The 12,112-nt window shown below is 43.2% G+C and overlaps 1 protein-coding gene across 2 annotated transcripts in view; it reads right to left on the bottom strand.

Moving 5' to 3' along the window:
- Window positions 1-10: 10 nt before the first annotated feature.
- CCDC117 (coiled-coil domain containing 117) overlaps window positions 11-12,112 on the bottom strand; it is a 20,524-nt gene continuing 8,422 nt past the window's right edge. Inside the window, exons 2-5 of one of the 2 annotated variants that reach the window (XM_011934820.1) lie at window positions 10,720-10,750; window positions 5,337-5,561; window positions 3,339-3,476; window positions 11-1,197 (exon numbers count right to left, since the gene is read on the bottom strand). In XM_011934820.1, coding sequence (XP_011790210.1) covers window positions 960-1,197; window positions 3,339-3,476; window positions 5,337-5,561; window positions 10,720-10,750 — 632 coding nt within the window. In that variant the 3' untranslated portion in view covers window positions 11-959. Of the gene's footprint in view, window positions 1,198-3,338; window positions 3,477-5,336; window positions 5,562-10,719; window positions 10,751-11,117; window positions 11,185-12,112 lie in introns of both variants that reach the window. The other variant, XM_011934822.1, reaches the window with a different exon arrangement.

Genomic DNA, 12,112 nt, shown 5'->3' on the forward strand with positions numbered 1-12,112 from the left:
AATCCCAGCTACTCAGGAGGGTGAGGCAGGAGAATTGCTTGAACCCAGGAGGTGGAGGTTGCAGTGGGGAAAAAAAAAACTTGCTAATACAAGTATAACTTTTAAAAAAATTACTAAAGTTATCAATGCTGGGTTTAGTTGACCAAGCACTTCCTTAGGATGAACTAAAGGATGCTTCTCCCATAGGCAAACTGCAGCTAGGTTACATCAGTCTTTTAACTATCATTGAAAGTTAATTAATTTGTAAACATTACTGAATAACTGGGCTTATCAATTACGCAAGGGAAACCAAGGAGTAACAGTGGCACAAGACCCAAAAGCCTTGAAGGAAAAACTTTCTCTCTTATTTTCATAGTCAAAGAGGAGAGCCACAATACTATTGGCTATCAGTGAGCTATACTGAATTGATAACTAAATTACAAGTTGCTAAGAAATTAGATTTCTTAGCAACAGGCTTAAGCTACTGCTCTCTTCCCTCCTCCCCAATTAGATATAATCACCACTGTACACAGCTCATATCTACACACTAAACTGTGACTTAACTGTCAGGATACAGCTGTAGTAGGAGCATCCTTCTTAATCATCTTTTTTAATTCAATGAGAATATTCTCCAAGTGTCTGAATAGTTTAGACAATGTGATATATGATTTAAGTCACCCTTACACATACAGCTTCTATACTTGTCTTTGAAGAAGCTATAATCTTCGAAGAAACTGTAAACCAACATTTCTTTAATAAGCCCCACAGAAAACTGCTTTTCCTTTGAGACAAACTTCCTTGGCAAAAAGTTGAAGTCAATAAATGGCTACCCAAAATGAGAGTCCCACCCCCAAATCACAGGTGGAGATATTATTACACCCGTTTCATAAAACTTTCAAGTCTCTATACTATGCAAAGAGTCTCATAACTGAACACAGGATTCTTCTAACATTTGACAACTTTAGTGTAGAAATTGGTTTCTAGAGTTCCATCTCTTCTTCTGTGCTAGTAGCTGTCTCCAAACTATTATAAAGAGACATCCCTGGTTGCCGAGGTTCCAAGAACAGTTCAGTTCTCTGAGGGAAGGCAGTGCCAGCAGCTGCATGCTTAGCTTGGCTCTCTCCTGTATAGTTCTTAGTATTAGAGGATGGCTTTGGCTTATCAGAAAGGAGTTCAGGGAGGGGTTTCCAGAGAACAAGCTCCATGGAAGGACGGCTCCTAAGACATAAAATACAGACTTTTATCAAAAAATTTTAGGACATGAAAACAAAAGCTATAGGTTGAAAAGCCAACATTACCTAATACCTTAAGGACTGATGGTAGCAAAACAGGAGATTTAGAACACACAAACTGATCTTTACTTTTTCTTCTTTTTTTTTTAAAAAAGAGATGGGGTCTTGCTGTATTGTCCAGGGTAGAGTACAGTGGCACAGTCATAGCTCACTGTAGCCTTTAACTCCTGGACTCAAGTAATCTACCCACTTTCGCCTTCCCAGTAATTAGGACTACAGGCACATTACCACCATGCCTGGCTCCAACTGATCTTTAGAAACGCCCCTCAAATACATAACATTGCACACTTCAACATGCATATCTAACCAAATCAAGTGGATGTAATGATGCTGTGATGGGAAGTATCTAAAAATCCAATGTGAAAACATAGAGCCCTTGATTGTTAGAAATTTTTTAAAACTGTGGTTAATATTAGATGTAGGCAGCTAGCTTATACTAAATCATTATAAATGAAAAGGAAACACTGGACAAACATGCTGAAAGTATCTCAGGTGCCTTTTAGTACAGGTATAAAGTATAATGCTTTATGGGTCAGGCATGGTGGCTCGTGCCTGTAACCCTATCACTTTGGGAGGCCGAGCCAGGCATACGGTTTGAGCCCAGGAGTTTGCAACCAGCCCGGGCAATATGGTGAACCCTGTCTCTACAAAAAATACAAAAATTAGCTGGGTGCCTGTAGTCCCAGCTACTTGGGAGGCTGAGGTGGGAGGATCACCTGAGTCCAGGAGGTCAAGGCTGTGGTGAACTGTGATCATGCCACTACACTCCAGCCTGGGTGACAGAGTGAGACCCTGTCTCAAAACACAAAACAAAGCAAAACAAAACAAACTTCACGGTTAAGGCAAAATGACTATGTTATACACACATTGTGGCAGTGATGGTGTCTGGGCCCAAAGAGGAAGCAAAAATAAAACAAAACAATGAAATACCCTCAAAGGCTAGCTTCTGAAAAACTACCAAAAGCAGAAAGTGCTATGTTTTAGGCTGGAGGGTAACGTGACCAGCTTACTTATGGCTATTTACCCACCCTTAGGGCTGGGTAGTTAATTATAAGCTCAAGATAGGACCCTAATGCAAAACCTCTGTGATAAAGACCAAATAGCAGCTGAACTTCTAGCACAAATCATCTCCCCTGTATCCAAAGGTAATAATGCCTCATCTATCTGGTCTCATTGAGACTGGTGTCCTAAGAGGTTTTTTCAGATACCTGAAACTTGCCCTCATTGAGTACCAACTCGATCTAAAGTCTTTCTTAGGCAATACCTAAATGGCACTTTATAACCAACTTCCCTACTATTTTACATAGTTAATAATGACAATTTGAGATCATGGAGGCTACAGGGACTACAGGATTACAGGGCTGGGCTAATCATTACTCACAGGCCCCAGGCCACTTTACTTTTTAGGTTATTGCGTTTGCTTTCCAGGTTCCTCTCTTGTCCTCACAGTGTAGTCACAGCTCCCTGTCAGGAGTTTTGTTTGTTCTGCTCTCATTTGCTGTTTCTGCTTCTACTCTGATGATCTAGGAAACCAGATAACTGAGCTCATAAACTGTGTTTAGATTAAGAGCAAAACAGCTCTGCTAAAGGCCTGGAAGAACTATGCTAATGAGCCAAGAATATGAGCTTTGTTTTGCAGTCTTTGCAGTAAGTACTTTCACTGTTGGGCCACTTTTTTTTGGTTTCCTAGGCCTCAATGTTGTTCCTGGGTAATTTAGAAAGCCGGGTAAACAGGAGCCTTTGAAATGTGGTTCCTATATCCTATCACAAGAACTTGAGAGAGTGGGCTTTCTTGCCAGTCACTCCATTTCCAAATAGCAGACTGCAGTCCATTTTAGGTCTTCAAAGGAATGAAAGAGTAAGTAGGCAAGGCAGCCACTTTGCCATACTTCAAACTCCTGCTTGTAAAGCACTTTGCTCAACCCAATGAACTAGGAAAAAGCCAATCTCCGATTGCCTGGTGATCAGGAGATAAAAAGAGCTGACGAGGACAGGATGGGCAGAATCTAGACTCTGGGTTTTCCCTGCAAGATCATAAAGAAATAGAAATCAGGTACCAAAACTTACATAGACTCAATCATTTTCTTTGTAAAAACTTCATCAAATTCCCTCTTCAAACCTGTTTTCATGGTATCAGAAAGGACAAGACTGGGGAGATGGTTAACATTTCTGTCAGCTTCAACTTCTTCATCTTCATCAATTATCCTAAATCAATTAAGGCATCAGCAGAAGAAAAAATATTTAGACAAGCTATTATATATTCTAGTATTTAGACAAAATTTTAAAAATAAAAAAGGATAAAAGCAATAAGTAATACAGCAATAGACCAAGCAAAAAATGAGGCTATACCTGAGTATAAAAGGTATACTCAGGCTGCGCGTGGCAGCTCACACCTGTAATCCCAGCACTTTGGGAGGCTGAGGCGGGCAGATAAACTGAGGTTAGGAGTTCGAGAAGAGCCTGGCCAACATGGTGAAATCTCATCTCTACTAAAAATACAAAAATTTGTCGGGTGTGGTGACACATCCCTGTAATTCAGCTACTCAGGAGGCTGAGGCAGGAGAATCACATGAACCCAGGAGGCGGAGGTTGCAGTGAACCAAGATCGTGCCATTCTACACCAGCCTGAGCAACAGAGCAAGACTCCATCTCAAAACAAAAAAAACTATACTCAGGGGGTTGTTCAACATTTCATTTAACAAAAAAGTTTTACATACAATCAAATCTGAATGTTTTTCAGAGAATTATCACATAAACCAAAACTAATATTCAGAGACAGTAAGTGAAAACACTTAGTAGTTCTATGAGAATTCACTTTAAAAGCACATACTTTGTGGCCGGGCACGGTGTCTCATGCCTGTAATCCCAGCACTTGAGAGGCCAAGATGGGCAGATAACCTGAGGCCAGGAGTTTGAGACCAGCCTGGCCAACATGGTGAAACCCTGTCTTTACTAAAAATACAAAAATTAGCCAAGTGTGATGGCAGGCACCTGTAATCCCAGCTACTCAGGAGATTGAGGCAGGAGAATTGCTTGAATCCGGGAGGCGGAGATTGCAATGAGCCAAGATCGCACTACTGCACTCCAGCCTGAGCGACAAAGAGAGACTCTGTCTCCAAAAATAAAAATAAAAACACACACAAAAAAATGAGCCAGGTATGGTGGCAGACACCTGTAATCCCAGTGACTCAGGAGGCTGAGGCAAGTGAATTGCTTGAACCTGGGAGGCACAGGTTGCAGTGAGCCAAGACTGTGCCATTGCACTCCAGCCTAGGTGACACAGCGAGATTCTGTTTCAAAAAAAAAAAAAGGCTACAGTATACTGGCCCAGCACAGTAGCTCACACCTGTAATCCCAGCATTTTGGGAGGCTGAGGCAGGCGGCTTGCTTGAGCCCAAGAATGCATGACCAGCTTGGGCAACATGGTGAAATCCCGTCTCTATAAAAGACACAAAGATTAGCCAGGGGTGGTGGTGCATGCTTGCAGTCCCAGCTACTCAGGAGGCTGAGGGGGGCAGGTGGGTTGAGCCTGAAAGGTGAAGACTGCAGTGAGCCACTGCACTCCAACCTGGGTGACGAAGCAAGATCCTGTCTCAATTAAAAAAAAAAAAGGGGGGTTGACTCACGCCTGTAATCCCAGCACTTTGGGAGGCTGAGACAGGTGGATCACCTGAGGTTATGAGTTCGAGACCAGCCTGACCAACATGGAGAAACCCTGTCTCTACTAAAAATACAAAATTAGCTGGACTTGGTGGCGCATAGCTGTAATCCCAGCTACTCGGGAGGCTGGGGCAGGAGAATCACTTGAACCCAGGAGGCGGAGGTTGCACTGAGCCAAGATGGTGCCATTGCACTCCAGCCTAGGCAACAAGAGCAAAACTCCATCTAAAAAACAAAACAAAACAAAAAAACAAAAAAAAACATACACTTTGAATTCTCTGACTTACAGTCTTTCTGAGAAGCTAAGGATCAAGGTATCACCAAATGATAAATAGAATTAGCTTATATGAGCAGAGATATTACAAGAAAACAGCAAAAAACCAGCTACATACACTGCCCAGTTACCTGTCCTCAATCTCTTGAAGCTTCCTTCGGGCAACTTCACACTGTGGTTCTCCAGTTGTCTGATCCATTTCTTCACAAATAACATCTAATATCCCAGGTACGGAAAGGCCACTAATGCAGGGATTTACTCCATGCCCCTCTACATCCTGACGTGCACAAAGAATCCAGTCATTAGGACCAGCACAGAGCTCTGCTTCAGTTATCCTTTTCTTTCTTACTGGACAACTGAAAAACAGAAAAAAAATTCAATGAAAATCCCAACTAATATAAATGAAACGTTTATCATTCCTATCTCCAATCAAATTTTTATATTTAAAAAACTAACTTTTTTGACAGTGTGTGATTACAAGATGGAAAATATTGCATTTTTTTCCTGCTATTCTCACAGCCACACTAAACTGCTTTCTTCTACTGCTCTTTGCCAAATAAAGATGCACCTGTAAGATTTTGCCTGTTCAGACAGTAAGTGTTCAATGTGGGACCTTAAAGTCATTCCTGCTTATTTGGCTCTGGAAAGAGCAAGTGGGAAGTAAAGAAACCAAAAGTTGGCTGGGCGTGGTGGCTCACACCTGTAATACCAGCACTTGGAGTGGCTGAGGTAGGAGGATCACTTGAGCCTACAGTTCAAGACCAGCTTGGGCAATATAGTGAGACACTAATTCAAACCATGAATGAATGAATGAATGAATGAATGAAAAAAAGAAACCAAAAGTCAGCAATTCAGCATATTTTGTCATACTGCTACTGCTCCATCAAACATATAGGGAGATGGTCTGGCAGCCATTCTATATTCCCTTAGGGCAAAAATGTACATCTAATGAGGTTTGTTCAAAGTATTAATATTACAGGTGTGGGGGACAGCATTAATTTCTTGGTCCCCTTCAAAATGTCAGAGGCTCTATCAGTGTCCAACCAATAGTGGGGTCCAATTTTCTCCCACTTTGCAACATAATGTCTTCACATCCTAAACAAATTCGTACTTCATAGAAACTTTAGAATTCATCAAATCCATTTTTTTTTTTTTTTTTAATTTGGAAACTAGGACCTAGAAAAACTAACCTGGCTTCTCCAAAGTGTCACAGTAAAGTAGTGAGTTGCATCTTGAGGAAAAAGCAGAATAAGGCAAGTGTGGTGGTGTGTGCCTACAGTCCCAGGTACTTAGGAAGCTGCGGAAGGAGATCACTTGAGCCCCATGTTTGAGACCAGCCTGAGCAACACAGTGAGAGAGTCCACATCCCCAAAAAGCAAAATAAATCTAAAGGGAACAGGCAATTTCCCCACACAATCTAACAATTCCACTATAAAATGCAAATGAGTTTAGCAGCTGGGTTCTGCACTCTGACCTCCAACAACATGATTTAAGCTAAGTTATTTCATGCCTGTAGGTTCACTTTCTAAATAGAGATCGATGATAATTAAGTCCCAAAGATAATATGATAGCACACTTCTGGGCATTAGACATCCAAATGCTCATCCCACCTCCTCCCAAGGCCTCAACTTCTCCATTTGTAAATTAAAGATGGTTAACTTTTTAAGCCAATAGTTTCTATACTTTAAACTTTTTATTTATTTAGGCATCTATAATAACATCTTAAGAGAGAACCCCAAAAGATAAAAGCAAAAAGTTTCCTGTGTTATCCACAGTAATCCCAAGGCAATAAAGAACAGAAATATTTTCTGGTCAGTGGATCTCACTGCAACCTCCGCCTCCTGGGTTTAAGCAATTCTCCTGCCTCAGCCTCCGAGTGGCTGGGACTACATGCACGTACCACCACGCCCGGCTGCTTTTTGTATTTTTAATAGAGAAGAGGTTTCACCATGTTGGCCCAGCTGGTCTCAAACTACTGATCTGAGGTGATGTGCCTGCCTCGGCCTCCCAAAGTGCTGGGATTACAGGCATGAGCCACTGCGCCTGACCCAGTGATTTTTCAACTAAGGGAACTTTCAAATCTAATGTTTTATGAATCTATGTATCAACAAGTTTAGAAAATCCCAAGTGTCCAATGGCAAAAAAAAAAAATACACAAAATTAAAAGACAAAGGATAAATTTGAAGAAAACAAATGCAACACACATAAACCCCTAACTTCCTTAATAAAGATTTCCTGGCAGGACGTGGTGGCTCATGCCTATAATCCCAACACTTTGGGAGGCCTAGGTGAGCAAATCACAAGGTCAGGAGATAGACACCATCCTGGCTAACAGGGTGAAACCTGTCTTTACTAAAAATGCAAAAAATTAGCCAGGCGTGGTGGCACGCACCTGTAATCCCAGCTATTCGGGAGGCTGAGACAGAAGAATCGCTTGAACCCAGGAGGCGGAGGTTGCAGTGAACCCAGATCGTGCTACTGTACTCCAACCTGGGCAACAGAGTGAGGATCCGTCTCAAAAAGAAAAAAAAAAATTCCTATAAATGAGTAAGAAAAAGATCAATAAGCCAATAGAAAATATGCATAAACAGCCAGGCGCAGTGGCTCACGCCTGTAATCCCAGAACTTGGGGAGGCCCAGGCGGGTGGATCATGAGGTCAAGAGATCAAGACCATCCTGGCCAACATGGTGAAACCCCGTCTCTACTAAAAATACAAAAATAAAGTGGGCCTGGTGGCGCACGACTGTAGTTCCAGCAACTTGGGAGGCTGAGGCAGGAGAATCGTTTGAGCCCGGGCGGTAGAGGTTGCAGTGAGCCAAGTTCACGGCACTGCACTCCAGCCTGGCAGCAGAATGAGAGTCCATCTCAAAAAAAAAAAAAAAAAGAAAAGAAAAGAAAAGAAAAGATGTTCAATATCACTTATAATTAACAAATATAAATTAAAACAACAATCTAAACTTCTTTAACCTTTTTAACTATAAAATCCTACACACATAAAATTACATCAAACATACAGCTTAACAAATAATTACAAAACAAACAATGATGACAATGTAATTTAAGATACAGAATAGGCCAGGCACAGTGGCTCATGCTTGTAATTCCAGCACTTTGGGAGGCCGAGGCGAGCAGATCACAAGGTCAGGAGATCGAGACCATCCTGGCTAACATGGTGAAACCCCGTCTCTACCAAAAATACAAAAAATCATCACACACCTGTAGTCCCATCTACACGGGAGGCTGAGGCAGGAGAATCACTTGAACCGGGGAGGCAGAGGTTGTGCTGAGGGAGCCAAGATTGTGCCACTGCACTCCAGCCTGGGCAACAGAGCGAGACACCGTCTCAAAAAAAAAAAAAAGGCTACAGTATACTGGTTTGGCACAGTAGCTCACGCCTGTAATCCCAGCACATTGGGAGGCCGAGGCAGGCAGATCACTTGAGGTCAGGAGTTTGAGACCAGCTTGGCCAACATGACACAACGCTTTCTCTATTAAAAATACAAAAAATTGGCCGGGCGCAGTGGCTCATGCCTGTAATCACAGCACTCTGGGAGGCCAAGGCAAGAGGATCATCTGAGGTCGGGAGTTCCAGACCAGCCTGATCAACATGGAGAAACCCTGTCTCTACTGAAAATATAAAAATTAGCCAGGCGTGGTGGCACGCACCTGTAATCCCAGCTATTCGGGAGGCTGAGACAGAAGAATCGCTTGAACCCAGGAGGCGGAGGTTGCAGTGAACCCAGATCGTGCTACTGTACTCCAACCTGGGCAACAGAGTGAGGATCCGTCTCAAAAAGAAAAAAAAAAATTCCTATAAATGAGTAAGAAAAAGATCAATAAGCCAATAGAAAATATGCATAAACAGCCAGGCGCAGTGGCTCACGCCTGTAATCCCAGAACTTGGGGAGGCCCAGGCGGGTGGATCATGAGGTCAAGAGATCAAGACCATCCTGGCCAACATGGTGAAACCCCGTCTCTACCAAAAATACAAAAAATCATCACACACCTGTAGTCCCATCTACACGGGAGGCTGAGGCAGGAGAATCACTTGAACCGGGGAGGCAGAGGTTGTGCTGAGGGAGCCAAGATTGTGCCACTGCACTCCAGCCTGGGCAACAGAGCGAGACACCGTCTCAAAAAAAAAAAAGGCTACAGTATACTGGTTTGGCACAGTAGCTCACGCCTGTAATCCCAGCACATTGGGAGGCCGAGGCAGGCAGATCACTTGAGGTCAGGAGTTTGAGACCAGCTTGGCCAACATGACACAACGCTTTCTCTATTAAAAATACAAAAAATTGGCCGGGCGCAGTGGCTCATGCCTGTAATCACAGCACTCTGGGAGGCCAAGGCAAGAGGATCATCTGAGGTCGGGAGTTCCAGACCAGCCTGATCAACATGGAGAAACCCTGTCTCTACTGAAAATATAAAATTAGCCGGGAAAGGCGGCACATGCCTGTAATCCCAGCTATTTAGGAGGTACAGCAGGAGAACCACCTGAAGCTGGGAGGCAGAGGTTGTGCTGAGTGGAGACTGCGCCATTGCACTCCAGCCTGGGCAACGAGAGTGAAACTCCGTCTCAAAAAAAAAAAAAATTAGCTGGGCGTGGTGGTATGCTCCTGTAATGCCAGCTACTTGTGAGGCTGAGGCAGGAGAATCGCTTGAACCTGGGAGACAGAGGTGGCAGTGAGCTGAGCCTGCGCCACTGCACTCTAGCCTGAGCAACAGAGCAAAACTGGGGGAAAAAACAAAAGAAAAGATATAGAATACTGCCAGCATCCCAAAATGGTAATCTAGTCTTGCTCTGTCGCCCAGGCTGGAGTGCAGTGGCACAATCTTGGCTCACTGTAACCTCTGCCTTCTCCTCCTGCCTCAGCCTCTGGGGTGTCTGGGATTACAGGCACGCACCACCACACCAGCTATTTTTTTGTATTTTAGTAGAGACAGGGTTTCGCCATGTTAGCCAGGCTGGTCTCAAACTCTCGGGCTCAAGAAATCCACCTATCCTGACCTCCCCAAGTGCTGGGATTACAGACATGAGGCACCACACTGGATGCCAACTCAGGACTTTAATGTGGATGCCTAATGATCCGAATGGTCCCAATTTACACTCCTACCCATGTTTAAGAGTTCCTGGTGCTTCACATGCATCCCAATATCTGGAGGTAGAGTGGCATCTCACTGTGGCTTTAATACGCATTTCCCTAAAGATAATGAGGTTGAACACTTTTTTATTTGGTTGTTCTTGGATATTATCTTTGAGAAATCTTTTTACTTCTTATTCTTTTTTTGAGACAGAGTCTCACTTTGTTACCCAGGCTGGAGTGCAGTGGCACAATGTCAGCTCACTGCAACCTCTGCTGCCCAAGTTCAAGCAATTCTCCTGCCTCAGCCTCCCGAGTAGCTGGGATTACAGGCACCTGCCACCACACCTGACTAATTTTTGTATTTTTAGTGCAGACCGGGTTTCATCATATTGGTCAGGCTAGTCTTGAATTCCTGACCTCGTGATCTACCTGCCTCGGCTTCCCAAAGTGCTGGGATTACAGGAGTGAGCCACCGCGCCCGGCCTTACTTCTTTTTCTATTAGACTGCCTGTTTATGAGATGTAATTTTTCATGTATTAGTTGGGCAGCAATCCCAAAGTTTAAAAATACACTTGTGTTGAGAACATGTTAATGGGCATATAAATTGGCAAAAACTCACGTTCAAACTTTAAAATGCACACACTTTAAGACCCAGCAATTCCGCATCAAGGAAACCATTCATATACTTCCAAACATATACAAAGAACTTCAAAAGAATGGTCAGGGTAGATTTGTAATAGCAAAAGATTAGAAAATAACTTAGAAATCCATCAATAGGAAATTGGTTAATTATCTATACCAAGTCCCACGATAGAATCCCACAAAACTATTTTTTTGTTTGTTTTTTTGAGATGGAGTCTCACTCTGTTGCCCAGGCTGGAGTGCAACGGCGTGATCTTGGCTTACTGCAACCTCTGCCTTCTGGGTTCAAGCGATTCTCCTGCCTCAGCCACCTGAGTAGCTGGGATTACAGGCACACAGCACTACCCACAGCTAATTTTTGTATTTTAGTACAGACAGGGTTTCACCATGTTGGCCAGGCTGGTCTCAAACTCCTAACCACCTGATTTGCCCTTCTCAGCCTCCCAAAGTGCTGGGATTACAGTCTGAGCCACCACGCCTGGCTTCCACTCAACTACTTAAAGAGAAATTACATAAACCTCTATGTGTTGATATGGAACAAGCTACAGAAGAGTAAAATGAAAAGATCAATGTGTTGCACAGTGTGAACCATATTGTTCTACGAATGTAAAAAAACAGCCACTGCACTCCAGCCTGAGTGACAGAATCAGACCCTGTCTCAAAAAAAAAAAAAAAAAAAGAAAGAAAAAGACTTGAAAACTTGGTAAATTTTTTGATTATCGTCTAAAGGAGACACAGAAAACAGGTAACGGGTTATTTCTGGTGGGGAAAACCAGGAGTGTGGAGTAAAAGACTTTAATACGGTCTGGTGCGACAATTCACACCTGTAATCCCAGAGCTGGGAGGACTGCTTGAGACCAGAAGTTCATGACCAGACTGGTCAACATAGTGAGACATCATCTCTACAAAAATTTTTTTAAAAAATTAGCTGAGCATGGTGACAAGTCTGTAGTCTCTGCTATTCAGGGGGCTAAAGCTGAAGGATCATTTTGAGCCCAAGGAGTTTGATGCTGCAGTGAGCTGTGATAACATAACTGCACTCCAGCTTGGGTGACAGAGACCCTGACTTAAAAAAAAAAAAAAAAAACACTTTCAGGCTGGGGCGGCTCAGGCCTGTAATCCCAGCACTTTGGGAGGTTGAGGCGAGCAGTCACGAAGTCAGAAGATCGAGACCATCCTG

This window comes from Colobus angolensis, unplaced genomic scaffold (assembly GCF_000951035.1).
Source record: "Colobus angolensis palliatus isolate OR3802 unplaced genomic scaffold, Cang.pa_1.0 Scaffold139, whole genome shotgun sequence".
In the NCBI taxonomy this organism is placed as follows: Eukaryota; Metazoa; Chordata; class Mammalia; order Primates; family Cercopithecidae; genus Colobus; species Colobus angolensis.